General features: G+C 49.0%; 1 protein-coding gene across 6 annotated transcripts; it reads right to left on the reverse strand.

The window, feature by feature from the left end:
* Window positions 1-6,484: 6,484 nt before the first annotated feature.
* Window positions 6,485-11,323, reverse strand: LOC120705623. 6 transcript variants are annotated; one of them, XM_039990071.1, is made up of 9 exons: window positions 11,128-11,316; window positions 10,870-10,922; window positions 9,994-10,158; window positions 9,800-9,905; window positions 9,137-9,319; window positions 8,443-8,608; window positions 7,446-7,753; window positions 6,949-7,038; window positions 6,485-6,857 (listed from the first exon to the last, which is right to left on the reverse strand). In XM_039990071.1, exons 2-9 carry the CDS (start codon window positions 10,882-10,884, stop codon window positions 6,799-6,801), a joined length of 1,092 nt encoding a protein of 363 aa, XP_039846005.1. In that variant the 5' UTR covers window positions 10,885-10,922; window positions 11,128-11,316; the 3' UTR covers window positions 6,485-6,798. The 6 variants fall into 6 exon arrangements, with proteins under 6 accessions (XP_039846005.1, XP_039846001.1, XP_039846000.1 ...); XM_039990066.1 differs by having other exon boundaries at window positions 6,498-6,857; window positions 10,870-11,020; window positions 11,128-11,318; XM_039990068.1 differs by having other exon boundaries at window positions 6,538-6,857; window positions 9,994-10,195; window positions 11,128-11,323.
* Between the last annotated feature and the right edge of the window lie 9,871 nt (window positions 11,324-21,194).

Consider the following 21,194-nt stretch of genomic DNA (forward strand, 5'->3'; position numbering starts at 1 on the left):
TGAGGCAGGCTCTGCCTCTGATGATGAGGAGACGGTGGAGAGCGGCGACATCGACACCGACCCGGAGGATCCCGCCTACTGGGATGGGCGTGTGCACTCGCTGGAGGTTTGGCTCCCCCGGGGGGGACGAGGACATGGCTGCGCGTCTTGCGTTCACCTACGTCGCGCCCACCGAGGTGAGCACCAGCGTTGCCCTGTTCCTCCGTGCTGCCCTGGCCGCGGTGGCCCCCATGGTTCGAGTGGAGCTCCTTCCGTCCTCCAGGGGTCATGCTGCTGCGCTTTGCTACGGCGGCGGATCGGGACCTGGTGCGTGGGATGAGCCCCATCATGCATGATGGTGCTACCCTGGAGCTCGAGCGCCCAAAAGAAACCTCCAACAGGTTCTTCAGGGAGCCCGAGTGGCTGGCCTACATCGCAGTGGTCGACTACCCGCCCGAGCACTGGCAGCCGGCGCACATTATGCGCAGCATGGCCGGCTTCGGCACGGTGGTGGAGATTGACCCGGCTTGCCTCACTGGGTATGATTTCTCCCCGCTGCGCTTAGTCGTTGCCGTTCACAGCCGCTTGGACATCCCGTCTGAGCTGTGGGTTGATGCTGATGATGGAAACCTGTGAGGGAGCATAGCATAGATCCTGCCTATCCGCGTTTGGCCACGCCACCTGCAGCTCAACCAGCTTGGAGGCCTCATCCCCTTCTTTGGGCCCCCACCACCAAACCCCTTCATCCCACCCAACCACCCTGCTGGGCCCTGGCCTGCCCCCCCCCCCCCCCCCCCCCCCCGCCAGCCCACAATGCTGATGCTGCTGCTCCTGCCCACGGGCTGCCTCCTGCTGCTGACCTGTCGGGCGGCCTTCCTGGCACGCCGGCGCGGTTCAACCCTGCTGCTAGTATGCTTCAGCTTGCTGCTATCCTGTCTGCTACAAAGCGCGCTCTGCAGACCCCGCCTCGCCCTCCCATCGGCTCTGCTCAGGTGGCCCCAACCGCACCGCCACCCTCTTCTGTGCGCTCCAGGCCCACGGTGTGCTGCGGGCGTCGCCCCCGTGTTGGCCTGCAGCTGAGCGCTCCCAAACCCAAGCATCAGAGCAGCCGTCTAGCCGAGAAAGCTGATGGTAAGTTCGTGCCTGTCGCGGACAAAGCTTGTCAGCTCAAAGCTCTCAAGAATGCGCTCGTGCCTAGCTCCAGCAAGCTCAAGCAGGCTGTGGAGAAGAGGAACCTGCTCACCCGCTCCAAGCTGACCTCCGCAAGATGGTGTCCGCTACCGGACTTGGCGTGAAGCCATCGGTGCCTGGGCCGTCTGCATGATGCGCAGACTCTTTCCGCCTCACCGTGACGGCGGCTGCCTTGTTGCTGTCCGTCCGGTTCCTATCAGTGTTGTTGTTTGTTGTGTCCTTCGCTGTTTAGTTCGTCTTGTTTCTCAGTGTTGTCATCTTGTCGTTGTGTCTTTGTTTACCTGTGGTCATCTCGGTGCTGTTTCACCTTGTGACCTCAGCTTTGGTTTAGTCTGTCGGTTGGGTGTCCAGCATCCTTGGTTTCTCCTTGGGAGTGGATGCTGCTGGTGTCTGTGCTTTCTCTATGTGTAACCGCTTTAAAAATTTCAACGTTGTGTCGTGGAATGTGCGTGGGTTAGGCGACCCGGACAAGTGTGCAATTGTTAAAAGATGCTCTAGTTTCTGCAGCCCCTGCCATGATCTGTCTCCAAGAGACCAAGCTGCACCACATTGATCAATTTCAAGCACACAGTTTCCTCCCCCCCCCCCCCCCACGATTCGCACGCTCCTTGCAGTTTGTTCGTTCTGCTGGCACTCGCGGCGGTATCCTCTCCGCCTGGAACGCTGATGCCTTCGCTCTTGAGGGCTTCATATCCAGGCGTCACACCCTGACCACCACGCTTGTTTCCATTGCCTCCGAACACCTGCTCACTGTGACCAACGTCTATGCTCCCTCGGATCATCGTGACTCCAAGCACTTCCTTGAGGACCTGCTCGAATTGCAGCCTCTCATCTCTGGCCCTTAGATCTTAGTCGGGGATTTCAACCTTATTCGCTGTGCTTCTGAGAAAAACACCGGAAACCTCAATCCCACTCTATGCACCCTTTTCAATGATACACTCGATAACCTTGGGGTCATGGAACTCCCGCTCCTGGATCACCTCTACACCTGGAGCAACAAACGCTCCTCCCCGGTCATGGCACGCCTTGACCATGCTTTTGTCAACACCACTCAGTGCAGCGCCAACCCCAACACCACCCTCACCTCCCTGGTTCGTCCCACGTTCGACCACACGCCCCTGCTTCTTTCCATAGCCAGCACCATCCCCAAAACAAACCTCTTCCGTTTCGAAAATTCCTGGCTACAAAACCCCTCCTTCCTCCCTGAGGTGCTCCCTACATGGCTCGACACTCCAGCTCATGCGGATGCTGCTGGCAGCCTTGCTGCTTGCCTCAAGACGACCCGTGCCGCGGCAATGGTTTGGGCTAAGCGTATGTGGGCGCCACCCTCTCTCATTCCCAATTGCAAGTTTCTCATAATGTTGTTCGACTTTCTGGAAGAATCTTGTTGCTTGTCCCCACAGGAAGCAGATGTGCGCACCATGTGTCATGACAAGCTAAACCAGGCTGTGAAGGAACGGGCTGCTTATTGGAAGCAAAGAGGGAAGCAAAAAGCACTGCGGGAGGGGGACTCAAACACTCAGTTCTTTCATGCCCATGCTACCCAGCGCATGCGCCGGAATGCAATCAAACTTGTTGAGGTGGACGGTGTTCAACTCACTGCTCACGAGGGGAAGATCGCCGCTCTTACAACTCACTACAAAAAGACACTTGGGGATCCTGGGCACAGCAATTTCAGCTTCGACCTCCGGACCATTTATGCCGGGCACCGATTGGCAAGTTCCCGCTTATCTGAACCGTTCACTGAAGCGGAAGCTCACCATGCTGTCCACTCCATGAACAGCTGTAGTGCGCCCGGGACTGACGGCTTCGGGCCAAGCTTCTACAAGGCTGCTTGGGCAATGATCAAAGGGGGAGTGATGCAGTTCCTTCGGGGTTTTTATGCGGGGACAATTGATCTTGGCCGAGTAAACTGCTCCTACATGGTCCTGCTTCCCAAGAAACCCGGAGCATTTACTGTGGATGCATTCAGACCAATCTGTTTGCAGAATTGCAGTGTCAAGATTGGAGCGAAGATCCTCACAACACGCCTGCAGTGGGAAATCACAGGGCTGATTGACCTAGACCAGACTGGTTTCCTCAAAGGCCGGACGATCGTTGAGAATTTTGTTTATGCCGCGGAGCTGCTGCAGGTGTGCCACAAGCGGAAAGTGCCCACATTGGTTCTTAAGCTCGACTTGCTTTTGATACTGTCAACTGGAACTATCTCTCTGAGATCATGGAGGTTCGCGGCTTTGACGCTCGCTGGTGCTCCTGGGTGCGGAGGCTACTACAAACATCACGCACTGCTGTGTTAGTGAATGGATGCCCCGGTCCGTGGATCACATGCAAATGGGGGCTCCGGCAAGGGGATCCAATGTCCCCGTACCTGTTCCTCCTTGTGGCAGATTTGTTGCAGGTGCTCATCCGGCGTGATGGCTCTGTTCGCAACCCCCTCGACCTATCCTCCACTTGCCCCGTGTTGCAATATGCTGACGACACTCTCATTCTGATGAGAGGTGAACTCCCTGATGTGCAGAACCTGAAGAATGTGCTTGACCAGTTCTTAGCTGCAACTGGTCTCCATATCAACTACCACAAGAGCACGGCTGTCCCCATGCACATGGAGCAGCATGTGATACCGCAGTGCATTTCTGAACTTGGTTGCAAGCAAGATGGGTTTCTGCAAAGCTATCTAGGCTTCCTTTGTCCTGCGACAAGCTGAGATTGTCTGCCTTTGATCCTTACATTAGCAAGGCTGATCGGTACCTAGCTGGATGGCAAACTTCACTTCTGAGTCCAATGGGTAGGACGGTCCTCATCAACTCTGTGCTGGGTGGACAACTCTCATACGTCATGTGTGCTGTGCCATTGCCGCCGGGGGTGATAACCAAAATTGATAAGCGACGTAGGAGCTTCCTCTGGACCGGTACTGATTGTGCTAGCGGGTCAAGCAGCCTTATTGCCTGGGATAATGTTCGCCGCCCGCGCGAACAGGGAGGGCTTGGGATCAAGGACCTAGCTGTGCAGAATACGTGTCTACTGCTGAAATTGCTGCACAAACTTTATGTGGGAGAGCTCACCTCCTGGGCTCGTTGGGTACGCCAGAATGTCTGTCTTGCAACAATGGAAGGTGATATAGGTGGTGTGCACTGGACTGCCCTGAGAGAGCTGCTTCCGCTTTATCAGGCAATAACAACGGTTGCGATTGGGGACGACCGATCCACCTCATTCTGGTATGATGTCTGGTGTGGTGATGAGAGCTTCTTTGAGCGGTTCCAGGCACTGTTAAGTCACTGCACCTCTGACAAACAAACCGTCTCGGACGTGGTTGGCTGTGGCCTGCAACCATGGCTCGTGAACAGACTCACGCCGGAGGCGACTGATGAACTGACTCTTTTGGGCGGAATCCTTTCTGCAGTTACACTTGCACATCATGACGACAAGAGGCTTTCTCCATTCTCTGGTGTGGACGGGAATCTCCAAACGTCTGCCTTGTATGCTCTGATCAAGTCGATGCATAACCCGTCTGGGAGTGTCACCACAAACTTCTGGAAGAGCTGCGCGCTGCCCAGAGTCCAATTCTTTGCTTGGCTGCTCCAGAATGACCGAATCCAATGCAAGGTTAACCTGCACCGCCGCGATCCCTGGGCTATGAGCTCGCCCCTGAGCTGACGGTAGCCGATGCACACCGCATGCCGCGGCCAGAGAGTGTGCCAGCGAACCACTTCGACACTTTTACATTGCTATGTTGCTGGCAGCTGTGGAAAAGAAGGAATGGATTTGTTTTCCGAGGCGAGACAATGGGCCTTCGTCAGACTCTGCATGAGAACCTGGAGCTGCAGGCTTCCGATCACGGATCGCCCCCTAGGTGATCAATGGTGTAATCTTTTGTCTTTGGCAATGTAAACCTAAAAAGGATGTAAAAACAAAACTTTCTCTTATCAGGCCTTTTAGGGGCAACTGAAAAATGAATAAAATCAGGTGGGGATCCTCTCCACCCCCCCCCCCCCCCCCCCGTTGACCCCTCAAAAAAACAGAGGATGCTCTTGCTCAGCGCCTGGCCGTAGTCGTGCCCGGCGGCAGCCGCGCACGCCATCTGCGCCGCGGCGGCGAGCACGAGCAGGGCGAGGCCGAGAACGGACATTCTGCCGGCTGCGCCGCGCGATCCTCCTCCTCGTCGTCCCCTGGCCATGGCCGAGAGAGCCCAGAGAGGCTAGCCAAGGAAGGAAGGAAAGCGATGGCACGGAATGGATGTAACTACACCTGCAGCGATTCCGTCCTGGCGATCGCGGATTGCTGCTTGAATCTTCGATCTTGCTGAGGCCGAGAGACAGAGCACTAGAGCTGTAGAGCAGAGCCGCCGCCGTATTTACGGGCTCCCGCTCCCGGTAACTCGCGCTGCAGACAACACGCCAGTCGCCAGGTGAAGAGTCAGAGTCTCATGGCCGCCGCGCAGCTCCGCCTCGGCATGTGACCACCTGGTCGCTGTGCTACCTTACAGCACAAGTGGCAACAAAGACCAAATGCTCGCTCAAGTGACGGACACGCACGTGAGTGACTCTGAATTTTTCGATTCCGGGTGCAGTGCCCGGAGCCGGAAGCAGGAAGGCCATGGTTTCCCAGACAGACAAGCCCCCTGACTTGTGCGGGAGCTCAGCGCCGCCCGGAGCCGCGGCCGATCCGCGGTGAATCCGGCGGCCTGTTGACCCAATGACCCTGCTGCTGCTGCGACCAAGCACGAGAGAGCCCCCATGATTTCTGCTCGCCGATGCCGTCTGCTCCTCCTCCCTCTGTTTGTTTCAGGAACCACAAACGCCAAGCGCAAAGGCCTAGCAACTCCCTTGCGCTGCACCAAATCTTCTCGCCTCTCATGCCACAAATGAACAAAAAAAAAGCACAAAAACTTGTCCCTGAATAGGCTAAAGCAAAGAGTATCAGAGAACCAAGGCGACACGCCGCTAGCACTGCGGCCTGGAAATACACATCAGGGAGAGGAGAACCTTGCAGATGATCCCAGACTTGTGCCCCTTGCATGCTTGCAGCACACCTCTCGAGTTCTCCAGCCACAATTCCGGCCAGATCACCGCACCATATATTCACTAACATATGCTAAACTATCAGCATCTTGCCTTACAGTTTTTACATAAAAAAAAGTCCCCCAAATTTCAGCTCAAACCCCGTGTACAGCACTGATGAAACGTCTTCCAAACCAGAAGCCACGGTTCTGCACCGGGTCATCGACCGTGCAAGCCCAAGATAATCCAAGACCCAAGGAAAAGAGTTTAACCCGTACCAACTGCTCACTCGCTTCTGTAGTAGCAGGCAAAGAGAGTTGTTCCTGGTGGTTTGACAGTCACCAACCGTAATTTTTTTTTTCAACGAACATTTCACCCACCATTCACAGCCAGCGACTTTTATCCAGCCAAAGGCTACACCAACCAACTGTTTATTCCAAAGAATTAGGATTTTAACCACTACTAAAAATATTCTCTAGCGGCAAAGGCCAATTACGGAATTACCCCACCTGTGTGTGGGGAGAAGGGGATACACAGTTAGGTTCGCCGCAGCATCGCAGCAAAGTTACACTACATGAGAGATTGGAGTCCTTCCTGAACCTGAACGGGGCTACGATATGAAAAAAGAGCATCACTGTGGTTTCTCTTCATCTGATTGAGATCCGTTGATGGCATCAGCAAAATACTCAACTGGAAAAAGGATTAAACAAGGAAACTGATGGTTCAGTAAGGATGCTACATTTTAGATGTTGAACGACATACATCTGAGGAGAACAATTACCTATGTCGTCCTGATCTGGGGAATCAAGTAATATGTCAGAATCTGAATGCAGGAAAGGGGTACCGGTGTAGTTCTCAAGAGCTTCCAAATCTGATGTGAATAGCAGCAGATATTTCATTGAACAGGTGAGGAATACACAAGTACACACAAAAGAATCTTCTACTGACTAAATTACAATGTTCTGGAACATATCATTGCTAACTAGATGTGTTTAGGTTTAAGATTCTACCAATAACATAAGTAGCACAAGAAAACAATGAAACACCTTTACAACACAACACATTTGCACTCGTTGCCTATTGCTGTTTTTCCTTTTTATTTTCTTCGCACACAATGACTATATTTCTTTACTACAACCGGTGGAACGTATCAGGTTAAATTGGAGTTAATCTATTAGTTTCCAATCTAGTATCAGTAACGCTACCTTTGTAGTTCAACAATGGAAGTGAAGATTAATAAAAAAAAACATAAGGTAAATTTCTCAACTAGAACATTACCTCCCAAGCTCATCAAATCTGCTGTTAGATCAGAAAGGCTGAAATTCCAGATCTGCCCTAAGGATCTGATGGAGTCTCTTGACGAGCCATCTGGTCCTAATTGCAGAGGTCCGGCATTTCCTACATCAGATCCAAACGTTGAATCTAGGGCTGATACATCCATGGTCATCCCTGGTATCTCTGATGGCGTAAAAGGAGCATGGTTGCTTGACGCCGCTGATGAGGGACTCACAGCCATCTCAGATGACATAGCACTGCCAGTAGCGCCAGCATGTGGTGCTTCAGTTACACCATTGTCCACAACCATGCTGCAGCAACATTAGAACAGCAATGAAGAGTCAGCAATGTGAAAAGAGTATGCAGCACCCAAAAAAAGAGGAGGGCACTGTGGTATAACTTTCCACAAAAAGTAAACAAGATTGGCCTTGTTTGGTTGTTCCTCTTCTAGGAACTTCTAGGAGTGAATCTTGCATGCATGGAGTAATAAATGAAGTATATTTGCAAAACCTCTTCACGGATGGGTGTAACTTTTCGCGACGAATCAAATGACGGTAATTAATCGATGATTGGCTACAGAGATGCTACAGTAAACACCCTCTAATCATGCGGTCAAAAGCCTCTTTAGATTCGTCAGGGTTCCTAGCACAGGAGTTCTGAAGTTGGTTTTGTAAATTGTCTTTATTTAATACCTCTAATTAGCAGTCAAAGTTGTGAACAGTCACTTCTAGAAAAACAAAACAGGGCAGCCCGACAAGGAAATGATGTAGCCAAAGTCAAACTGTGCATATCAAGCATATGTTCTGTATTAATTTGATGTGCAGTACTAGCTTAGAAACTGTACAGACCTTCTATTCCAGCATGTGCAAAATGCTAAATGCTTGACATGCTTTAACTATTCCAGGATGCATACTCAGGAACATGACTAAATAGCTTATAGGCATGACTCGTAATGAAAAGTCCAAAATTTTCGAACACAAAGGATAATGGTAATACTTACTCATTTCCAGAGTTCATGCGAATTGGATGATAACCACCTGGGGCAGGGATTCCATTCACTACATGACCACTGGACATACCACAGGCCATTGGGTCTATGTGAGGCTGGCCTGGAGCAGGCATTATAGGCTGCTGAAGTACTGGATACCCCATTGGTAAATTGCCAACTGCACATGAACCAGATTTTCATTAACTAAGTGCTTCTTGATTAAGAAAAACAGTCAATAATTTAAGCTGCACTTGGATTATTTCTAAACCATGACGGAGAGTTGCTAGAAGCAAGGCGTTTTTGTGCGGGAACTTATATCTTAATAACACAGGTTACTAAATGAAATAGGAACCGAAGTATTATTCTGTTAAGCAGGGAGAAAAGTATTAATCTGAAATGAATATGAATTTAACTAACATACAACAACCAGCGGCTAAACAATAATGTTTGTTTATCAACAGTGCAAGCCAAACACATTTTGAATAACAGATTAAACTAGCATGATGATTGCCTATATTGAGTCAACATTGCACGACTGGCGAGACCAAGAAAGAGAAGGAAATCATCTAACAGAAAATGCGCACACTTCAAGTCAAAGGCAAAGGAAGTATATTAAAGCTAAGGAGAACAGAAAAATATAAATCTTAGGCTGAAGCCTATTAATTCAGCCACTTTTCTTGGATAGACTAAGAAACATGGACATTACCTGGCATATGATGAATCCCATTTTGCATTGGAGCCAATGGAACACTTGAAGGTACTGGATATTTCATTAAATTGTACTGGTGTTGCAATAAATGATTGAACAAGATGATCTGCCTTTTCAATTTCAACCGTATATAGTAAGCCCTAAAGAACTCAGAGTTCTCTTCTTCGAGTTTCTGCCATACTGAACATAAAGAAAACATTAAACAAAATGAGCACTAAAACTTGAAAACTCAAATGAGTACAACTAGACGTTTGATAATCACAATACACCACAGAAGCTGAGCTCAGAAAGCATATAAAATTTTTCATTTGTACTGAGCATTTCCAGTAAATAACGATCATCATTGATCAATAGAGCAAATGCATGTGCAAATCAAGGAGAAGCTGTGCATTTATACTGAAATGAAATTTTTTTGGTCATTAATATTTTGAGCATGGTTATTTAACACTGAGTAAGACGACAGGTTGATTCAAGCAGTGGTACAGTATTTTCCCTATCCTATTCTTAAGTGTGTGAAAACAAAACAAAGCTCGACATAAATATATACAACCATAATCCCCCTTTTTTTTAAAAAAAACCAGAAGCCCATTTGACAAAACTAGTAAATATAAAAGATAAGTACACATGAATATCATCACCAACAAAATGTGAGAACGTTACCTAAGGTAGTGAAGCCAGGTTCTATTCTTGCACGAGTAGATAGAGTCCTAACAACCTCTCCTTTGTTCATGTATAGCTGTAGACATCGTTCTATCAAATTCTGTACCTGCAACAGGATGTATAGTTCAGCTAGTTGGACAAAGTGTAAAACTGTCATTGTAGAGGTATGCCATTCAGTAGGCTAGAGAGCTTACAAGTTCAATGTCTTCACGAGAGACCTTCTTATTGTCATTACTTGCTACTGACAAGGAACCAGAATCTCCTGCAGGAGCATCAGTGGCCATTGCATTTGGTTGTTGACTCTGCACTTCATTAATACCTTGTGCTGATGACTGCAACTCTGTCGTGCTCTGAATATCCTGTAGAAAAAGTCCTTGAGTAACATAATTCAACTGCCTGATGAAGGGAAAAACGTGGGTAAATGGCGCCGTTGAAAGTAACATCAGTCCATTGTGAGTATATCAGCAAGAAATAAAAATGGAGGCCTCGGTATTTAAGAAAAAATTGTCCAGGAATGGAGGGAAAAAAACTGAGGCCTTGGCATTAAAGAATGAATCATTGAAACAAAATGAGAGCAATCTCGTTATTGGACCACAATTGCTAAATACATAGATCCATAGCGTCTGTGCAATACCATTTTCTTTAGGTTTAAGTACAGATTCTGTGCAATTGCTCATGTTTACGTTTAGTTACCCCACAGAAATTCAATTTTTGAAACGAAAAGGCAGGACAGCTGCCTGTTTTTTTCTCTCTCGCAAACACAGAGGAGAGCTGCGTATCATTATTAATAAGAAAAAAAGGGTAGAATACGCATGGTAAATATTGAGTTAGGCCCAGACTGGGTAGTACACATCCAACAACAAAAAGAACAAGTGGCTTATAGAATACTATCCAATTACCAAAACCTTTAAAAGAAAGTGAACTGTTTAGCATCCAATACAAATTCCATATAGCACATCACTTGCAGTCTGCTTAAGGGGAAAAAACATGCACTTAAGCTGTATAAAATCTACCAGCAATCAATTTATTCTGAAGAATGAAGGACTGAAGGCAAAAGCGAGCAAACTCACCTGAGCATCCTTCATTGCAGCTTTATAACATAAAAAGACCGTGTTCTGTGAGCCTGATAAGAAAAATATAACAATGGTTATGCTTGGGTTCAGGGGCGGACCCAGCATAGGACATGGGTGTACACATGTATACCCGATAATTCTTCTTGTTCTTGCAAACGAAATCCAAGTTAGTAGGTAGCTCAATATATTGTAACTGGGTTTGGGGTGCTCCGTCTCGCACAGCACAAGGAAAGAGAAGGGGCCGGAGCGGCATACCTGGAGGATGCGCTCGTTGCCGGCAAAGGGCTGGGCCGCCGCTCGCCCAGTCGTCGCCGCCAGGGAAGGAAGATCTCGAGCAAGGGGGGAGATCAGGAGAGAGTTTCTCTCGGAGAGAAGGGAAAGGTTGGAGAAGAGAAACAGAGGGAGCAGATGAACCTGACGCCCTGAGGAGCGGAGCCTCGAGCGGGAGGGCGTCTAGTTATGGCCTGTCAAACAGATCTATAAAATTTATGTCTCAAAATATCACATCGAATATTTTGAACATATATATAAAATATTAAATAAAATTTATTTATAAAACCTTTTATACAGATAGATTGTAAATCGCGAGACGAATCTAATGAACCTACTTAATTCATAATTTGCAACAGTAATGCTACAGTAACCATTTACTAATTACATATTAATCATGAATTAATTATGCTCATTAGATTTATCCCGCGATTTATAATCCATCCGTGCAAAAAAAATTATAAATAAATTTTATTTAGTACTCGGAATAGCAAGATTCCATTTTAAAATATTTACACATGAAAATCTAAACACGGCCTTAGTGAGCCAAGCTCGAGCGTGACAATAACACCCATTGATATCATATCAGAAATAGTATAATAAAACTATATACTGAGATTAGTTTAAAAGATTGATTTAATTCAATAAAAAAAATAAAAAAAATATCTGGACATTTAGCTTTATTCTCTCTATTTTTTATAGTCATGTTTTCAAAACTGAATTATTCTCATTTGAGTTGACATCTTTGGAATAGTATGGATGATTGTTCGACTCCTGCGCAGAGAAACGCTCTTGAAAAAAATACTAGTGTAAGTATAAGATAACATCGAAAATGAGGAATCTTGATAATGAGATGATAAGCAAAGTTCTTCTTGATCGCCGACAATTATTTCAGGGCTGAAGGCAAACTAAGAGAAAATAGGGTGGCACATAACAGTGGAGCGCTGGTAATTTTGGTAAAGAAAGCACAATGACAAGCGGGAATATTAAAATTTTGTTTTTTATAACTTTAAAATTGATTTCATAAAAAAACTATTTAGATGCAACTAAAAATATATTCTCTCCGTCTCACAAAGACTATTCATTTAGAAAATTTCAGACATATTACTAGAAGTGAAAAATGTCATGTTATGATTGAAAATCGCATTGTTTATTTGATTCCTTATATCCTCAATAAATACAAAATAGATGGATTTTACTTAAACATTCGATTGGTTCTATGCCCTTGTCAATGCAATTATTTCTTAGTACTTGATATTTGGTTTGATTAGATGGATTTTACTACAATCTAACAAATAGTTTTTGTAGAATAAAATTTGAAGGCTAAAAGAACGATCTTTGCGGGATAGGAGTAAAAAGCATTGAAAACTGTAGTTCCGACCTTGGACATAAGATGTTGAAAATTGTGAACCTTGATTTACGGAACTTTGAAATCCTCAGCTTATTAGCCTAAAAAAATGCTCATTATTAATTGCAAACGTCGATCGTGGCTCGTATTGCAATATACGCAAGTTTCATCTTGATACGCATGGACCTTCTACTAGGATAATTACTTTCGAAAAAAAAGGATAACTATATTAGCATGTATTTTTGTTCTCTAAATTTAGTTAAACAGAACTCCGCCTTATTACCACATGTATTCTACCTCTTTGGCACTATCAACCAAAATTATATAATTTTGTGTGTTGCCACCAGGGGCGTCTTTGGCCCTGTGCGGGCTGTGCGACCGCACGTGCCCTCAAATTTGAAGGGCCCTCAAAATATAAAGTATATTTTAGTATACAGTAGTTTAGGAGGTTTCAATTTTACGAATTTATAGTCCATTTCGTAGCAAAACGAGGCCTAAATTGCTCGAAGCGGAACCGATCGGCGCGTGCGTGCCCAAGTCGCCCGACGCTCGGCCTTCCAATTCCTTTCGGTGCACACTCGCGACGTGAAACCCCAGACTGACGGGCGACGGCGACACTTTGGCTTCCTCACGCGACGCGACGGTCGCGCACCGCACGGCGCACGCCTCGCTGTCGTCGCTCGTCGGCAACGCGAAGGCGGACGCGCCCACGCCGGCACGCGGCATCGGCCAGAGCCCAGAGGCACTCGCGCTCGACCGGCGACCGCCCACGGCCCATCCAATTCCATCGTGCATCGGCGCTACTAGTAGTAGTACTTGGTTGCGATTGCAGAGGCCAAAGGCACTCGCCAAGGGAACTGGGCAGTGGGCACGCCAAGAGTAAGTCTTAATTTCATGTTATTTTTCTTCTTTCATCATTTAATTATGTTGATGTCTTGATGATTAAAATACATCTATTAATTTTGTTCTTTCCATTGCAAATGCAAGTCATGTCGTCAGCAAAACAGCATAGAAAATATGATTCTGGTTATCAAAAGCATAGAAAGAAACAAAGAATAGATGACATGCTAGAGAAGATTGATTATGAGCGCATCATTGAAGATTTTGTTTCAAAGAATGCCCAAAAAATAAAGTTCTTCAAGTGAAAAATAAGTACGACAATTCTTGAAATATCCCATTTACATGTTACTTGTTACTATTGTTTGATTTTATTAAGCTACTAAGGCTTTATCTTAGCATTTCACACTGGCCCCGTTTTGGCCGGGACGCCTCTGGTTGCCACCATGACTTGTACCAAGAAGACTAATGTGACAAAAGAGGAGATAACTGTGAGGCAACTGGAGAAGTTTATAAGATGGTGTGCTGTAGCTTTTTTTTTAACATGGCAGTAATTAAATCAAACAATACTAGAAGAGACAAATGCGAGTATTTTTTTTTGAAAGTAATAAACAAATGCAAAGTATTACATCGAGGTCTCACGTTTCTTTGGAGAGCGCCACCACCACCACCACCAAGACACGTGCATCTCACGTACATTTTCCCCTTTAGAACGGCGGCTTTTCTGATCGCCAACCAAGACGTGCGTGACGACTGGGCATAAAAAAGCTACTTATTCAAAAAAAAAACTGTTGGGCAAAAAGAGGCCAGTGGCACCAAAAAAAAAAGTCCGGTCCTGTGACTGTGAGCGTGACAAACCCCTCTGCTCTGCCTCTGAGCTTGTAGCTTTGCCATTGGCGAAGAAGCAAGGCAGCAGAAAGAGATGCCTCCCTTCCTGGTCAGTGTTGGGTGTGGCAGGCCGACCGCTGACCAGTACCCGTGCCCAACAACCAAATGTGTGTCTCGGCAGATCAAAGTGGCCGCGACAGCTGACGAGCCATCGTCGTCCTGTTCCTGTAGGACAGTAGCAGGAGGGGGTCTCTCGCCGGCGGCCGGCCGGGAAAGCCGCAGGCGGCGCCCACCGGAAATCCAATCCCGGCGGCGGAGCAGAGCAGAGCAGGTGCGAGCGCGAGTGACTGCAACCGCGGCCACGACAGCGCTTGCTGTGGCTGGAATGCGCCGCGTCCCGTCCGGTGGTCGTTTTCGGGAAGTCGAGACGAGTAGCTTGTAGCTGGTGCTGGCCGGCCGGATAACCATGCATGGAAGAAGCTGTTTTGTACTGTACCGGCCTGCTAGCTGCAGGTCAAGGTCCATTCTCCGGCTGCTCTCCACCGTCGGATAGCAGAGCCACATCTGTCTAAAACGAATGATATTTTCTTTCTGGATGAAACGAGATGTGAGGTTCGTACTGACTGACCAGAGGACATGTGCTGTTTCATCAGCAGGACGTCAGAGGATTGCTTCTGGCCGTGTTTTGTTCTGCGTAATTTTTTAAAGAGAATCTTGTTACAGTAGTAAATAAAATTTATTTATATTTTTTTTATAGATAGATTGTAAATCGCGAGATGAATCTAATTAGTCTAATTAATCTATAATGGTTATTGTAGACAATGGTTAATGTAGTATCACTGTTGCAAATTATGGATTAAGTAGACTAATTAGATTCGTCTTGCGACTTACAACTCATCTGAGTAAAAACTTTTATAAATAGATTTTATTTAATACTCACGTGTGTCCAAACATTTGATGTGATGGGTTTTAGGGTAAAGTTTTTGAATCTAAACATGGCCGACTTTATTTTCTAGTGCCATGGGCAATTCTCATTCCTGAGTGGTAAAAAGGGAAGAAGAGTGATATATAACTTGAGGGCCTGAACTTGTGTGGCAAATTACTAGCTGCTAGTTTCAGCATGGCGAGATTAATTGGGACGTCTAGAAATGGATTATTCATTATTCAGAGACGGTACAATTGCTGGCTTTAAACTTGAAACGAAACGGCGAAGGCATCAATCAGGATTAAATGTTATGGCCCCCAAAAGAATCAAAAACAATGATTTCGCAACAAACCTAGTACCGACAGAGAGATGCCTGGCGAGCTGAGCCAGCCAGTGGTCCTGCTACATGTTCACATGACCCCTCCTCTCACCAGCTTCAATTATTGGGGAAAAAAGTACTCCATTGCACAAGTTGAGAATGATATATGCCATTTCTTCAAAAAAAAAAGATTGATATATGTCGACATATTTTTTTCTTTTCTTTTTTGTAGTGAAGAGAGAAAGAAAAGGAAAGGGGACATATCACTGTACTGCAGGACAGAAGATCATGTTCCTGTGCTTCAGCCCTCAATTCCTTGTTCTCCTAAAAGATTTGATCTGGGAAAGCCCAATGGAAATGGGGCCTCAACTTTCAATCCATGGCCATTTCCTTCAGCTCATGGGAATGATAGGACCGAGTATTAACATTAGTAACTTTTGGGAAATCAAATAAATAGTGATCAGCAAAAGGATCCAAAGCTTTTCATCATGGGTGTTCCCGAATGCGAACAAGCAGAGAAGGAAGCAATCATGGATTCATGGCGGGAACCCAGAGATAGCTAGCTAGCCTCTAAAGTCAACCTACTAACCCTAGCGACGCAGATGGACACCGTCACCATCCAACAGCAAGCTAGCATAGCACCCCGTGCACGATTCACGCATGGCCCCCCGCATCCGCATGTGGGTTCACGCATGCCGTTACAGCGCTCGCGCTGTGCCCGGAAGTCTGGCCCGCCGCCGGCAGGGCCGGCCGGCTGGCTGGGGACGTGGTGAACAGGAGCAGTTTCGTTCGACGCTTGGCCAACCGGAGGAGGCGCGGTGAACCGGCGGCCGATCTACCCTGCTGCTGACTCGTCAAGGGGGCCAGCGCGAAAGCGACGGCGAGGCCGACAGGGCTTGGTCCTTTCCTCACCGGTGCTCGCTCGCTCTCGGCGTCGCTCTCGCTCCCCCCGGCGACGTCCCGGCTCGAGAGATATTCTCGTGGTCGTGGCCGCTCCGGCGTCGAGGCGGGCCGTGTGCGTGCCAGACCGTGCGCCGCAGGCATGTTGTGGCCGCGGCTGACGACGGCGCCCGGGATCCGATCCGCCGGAGCGTGACGCGAGCGTGAAGTGAATTGAGAAGAGTATCGCGCGCGTCGACCGGGACCTTGCCGGCCACTGCCCACCGCCGCTGTCCAGGGCCCTGCTCCGGCGAGCCCGTGCCGTTCGTCCATCTCCCCGGCCGGCGACGACGATGCACCATCTGTCAGGGCTGGCCGTGTCTGAGCAGCACCATCCACAGCCGTCTGCTCGTCTGACACGCACGGAGGATGAGGACGTAAGCACAAGCAGCAGGAAGACGATGGGTCTGATTGATGGCCCATTTGTTCGTCCTCCATGCATCATTCAGATTCCGCACCGTCGGATTGCATTGATCTAGCTAGAAGACGGCGACAGTCGACGACACCGGGCAGGGGGTGGGTGCCCGGCCGGAGGAGTGCGCGCCGGCCCCGCCGCACAGGCGGCGCGGCGACGGTTAGCCCGACGGGCGGGCGCGACACCGACACGCGGCGGGCCGGCGGCGAGCGAGCGTGGCCACCGCGGGCGTCACTCGTCGGAACGGTGGACGGATCTGGCGGGAGGGCCCCGGCCCGGACATATGGTCGCCACCGGGCCCCAGGGATCGGAGCAGGGCTTGACGGCCGCGTCCCCGGTTGCCAAAACCGCCCGCCGCCCCGAACGCGACGGCGGTTTGTTGCCTAGCGAGGTAGCGTAGCGTGGGGTTAGCGTCAGCCCATCTCTCACCTGATACTGCATTTCGTCGCATTCCTGTCCCTAGATAGCGATCCGGCCTAGATACCCTACTAGTACATGATTTGCGAGCTGAGACAAGTATATATATGCACGGCAAGATTTGGCACAGTATTCAAGCGTCAAAAACCATGCTCGCCTACTTTTTTTCTTTTATTAATGGAACACGCACAATCTTGATGGTTATCACATAGATATGGTGGGTGCGTGCGTGCGTTCGTAGGGATGAGTACACTAGTCATATGTTTTGAAAAAAAAATTATATACATATTATAATATAACACATTAAACGAAAGTGTGGCAGGTATTTCTGGGCCTTGCCTGGGGTCGGCCCACCCAACCAATCAGGCCCGTATCTTCAGGTCGACGACGGGACGACCTCTCTCAGCCCAATCAAGCCCACGAAAAACATCTCGAGGCCCAACTGGCAAAACCCCAGGCTCGACCGCTCAAGAGGCGGCGGCGAAGAGCGAGCGCCGGGCTCGGGGCGCATCGGGCGGGAGGACGGAGAATAGTTCGGCTCCCACCCCCCCCCCCCCCCACCCCTCCGGGAGCAGAGATGCCTCTGTACGACGGCATCAAGAAGCTCGACGGACGCCACTACCAGGTCCGCCCCCGCCTCGCCCGATCCGCTCTTCTTTAACTCCGATCCTCTTCTCTCATCCGTCACCGTCGCGGAGCGAGCCGAGCTCTCGTGCGCCCTGCTAGATGGATGTTCTGGTGGAATGGTGTTAGACGAAATGCCTAAGCGGGCTGTGGATTCGGGGTTCTCGAAATTACCATTTCGCAGTGGATGGTGCCTCTGACGTGTTCGATGGAATGGCCAATTAGATTTCACCGTAGGATTCATCAATGCTGGAGGGCATTAGCTTTTGCATTCGTATTGGAATTCTTCTTTAGGCCAAGATTTTAGTATTGTTGTGATTGTTCGCTTGCATAGAACTAGTGTTCTATAGTCCAAGATCATGAGATCGCCTTGATGGAGTGCTTCAGATAACAATACCTTACTGTTGATGCAAAACTCTTCATCGGCTTCGTCTTTTTCCTTCGGAATTCCAATAACTGTTTTGCAAAAATCTGGTGTCAACACTAATTCAAGGCAGTTCTTTGTCCCTCGTATATATTGTCTGTCACTCTGAACTACCTTAATAATACATATTCCTGAAGCCATATTACATGTGGAATGATGAGCATTCATCAAGTTCTTTCCCCCTAGTTCATGATTTTGTTCTCTGTTATACATGTTCCTGCAAATCATTTTTCCAGACCAAAGGCCTAAACTTGGACTTGCTCTTGTTCCAAGTGAATAAAGTAACTGTTGCATTCAACGATTTGGTCTTATGAAGTTCAGAACAGTATCCGGAAGGCATTGTCTCACATGACAGTATACCATTTCAACTTGGCTCGAGTACACGCTACCGAGCTTTGGAATTTAAGTTTGGACCTTCTTTGCCACTCTTTAGTGCTGTATACCAAAACTGTATATTTTCTTTTGAGTTAGACACATCACTTCGATTATCAATATCTATTATGGATAGCGAGTAGCGGGCGAAATGCCAACGTGGAAGAGAGCGAAGGCAGGAGAGAGACCGCGAAATGGCAGCGGGGAGTGGGAGCATCGTGCTTGTGGGGCCGCCACCCCGGCTTCTGCGTCGCTCATTCGCTACCCCTTCCACGCGCAGCATTAAACTGTCGTGGGACCCGTCACCAGGAGCTCGGCTACTCCGCTGAGTTGGAGCGGGAGACGCCCGCACGGCAACGTAACTATTACCTTTGCTCTTAGCTAGTAAGCTAAGCTATCATGGGTTCTCAAGTGACAAGTGGTGGGCCGGCAGACGGGGATCGACCTGGCCAGTTTGAACAGGAGACGGCTGACTGGCCGGCCGACGGACGGACGGACGGATGGCAACAGCAGCAGGCGTCGACGTCCATGTCGATGGACGGGGAGAGGTGGGGCTCCGGGTTGCCCGTGGCCGTCCAGGTTCATGGCACGCTGTCGCTGGCGACGAGGCACGCCGGCCGGAGCCGGAGCTACTACCAGGACGCGTACCAATCCGCACGGCGCAAGTGGGGGGAGCCGCGGCCGCTCGGGCTGCACGCCATCTCTCTACGAACATTTACCGAACATCCCGATCCGAGATGGTGGTGATAAGGCTGTAACTTTGCGTGCGTGTACTCCGTTGCAGTGCCTGTCATGCGGGCATTGTCCTCGTGGCAGATCAGCAAGGGTCTCACTCACTCACACGTTCGCTGCCAGCATGACAGACGCGCAGCAGCCGGGGCCCGGTCGCCGTGAACTCGCCGGCCGGAAAACCCACCAGATCCCGAGGCATTTTTTCATCACGTCGGCAGCAGATGGTGCAGTACGTGCCGGCCGTTCCGTTCAGGTTCAGATCAGGTTCAGGGACGAAGAAAGGACTGCTCCGCAAGGACCAGCCAGACCCTGCACGTACGGTACACGTTTCGGCACGGGTACGGCCTGCGGAAAAGGGCGAGGAAACCGACGTGCCTGCGCACTCCCCCGATCGATCGGGACGCCAGCGGCGGCCAGCTTGTTCGACGGCGTGCATCGCGGCAGGGGGTATCGCCGTCTCCTCGGTCCCCATCGGCGCGCAGGACCAGGACCCGCGCGACGCGAGCGCGGGTCGCGGTCGCCCGGCCGATCAGGTACGTACGGGACGCGCACGGCGCTGATTGCTACTCCCGACTACCCACCGTGTGGTGTCCGACTGGTGGAGGTAGCCCGTACGTACTCCGTACTTGACAGAACAATATCTCTGGCATCCATGATCATCTCCAGGTTATTTTGCTGGGAAACTCGGTTGCGTTGGGCATACATACCCTCACTTTCTTCTTGCTCTCCTCCAATCAACCGCTGCTAGCTCGCTCTCACACCCCACCATGTGCAGTTGCCTGCTCTGGCTAGCCGTCCTGGAATACCGTACATGGGTATCCTCGATTTCTCGACGATCGTTGCCTTATCATACCACACAACTCCTCACTGTGTGAGGCTGTCCTGCCTACAATCCGCTCTCCTCTTCAAGGACCACCTCGTCCCCTTGATTTAAAAAATGTTAAACCTGAACCCTAGCCACCAGCCAGGCCGCCTGTGATGATTTTATATTTGCTGTTTGATGCATGTGGTCGATACCCAAGTGGTTCGCATCGAGCGGCCGACGAGCGCGCAGGCTAAAGTACACAAGCGCCTGTCACCGAGTGTCAGTCAACTCGTAGACACCACTGGCCTACGTATCGCTCTATCCCTGCTGCTCGCCAATGATCGGCATGTCAGATTCCCACCGCATCGATGCGATCCCTGGCCAAAAACCATGATAAGGACACGCCTACGCTGTACAAAGATTTGCCCAATCTTTCACGGTACAAGAATCAATAATCAATATAATCTGAATTAGCACACGGGCAAGACAAATAAAATCTCAGCCAATAGCTACTAACTCCAAAACGTAGTTGTATTCTCGCGAGTAATAGTATAGATTAATTTCTCTTGCCAACCAATCACAGCAAACAAACCTCGCGTAAGCACAGACCCAAACAAGATAGCAGCAGTAGTTCACCACCGTTGGAATAAACAACTCAAATATGCCCCTCAATAATCAGCCAGCAAAGATAGATATAAGGATTGGCTTACAAGATTGCAGACCAAACCCTAATAACAGCGACCTTCTCCCACCCGTGCTTCCGAAGAATACGATCAGAAGAAGAGGGATCTCAACAAGAAATCCAAGTGACGCACCCGAGTAGTAGCAACTCGATCACGCACTCCACGCAAATCCGACGAGAGGATCAGCTTCAATTCATGATAATAGATGGGATCGCCATCTAGGGTTCCGGTCGAGGAGGAGCGACGGCTCGACAGGAAAATCCACGATCAAAACAAGTACTCCGTTTACAGGGAACGCTGCCCAATATAAGTGCGCGAAGGCACCTGGACTTAACTTGGACTCGGCCAACATGGCCTGACTGCACCTATTACGAGTCTAACAAA

The sequence above is a fragment of the Panicum virgatum genome, chromosome 5K (assembly GCF_016808335.1).
Source record: "Panicum virgatum strain AP13 chromosome 5K, P.virgatum_v5, whole genome shotgun sequence".
NCBI classification, from domain to species: Eukaryota; Viridiplantae; Streptophyta; class Magnoliopsida; order Poales; family Poaceae; genus Panicum; species Panicum virgatum.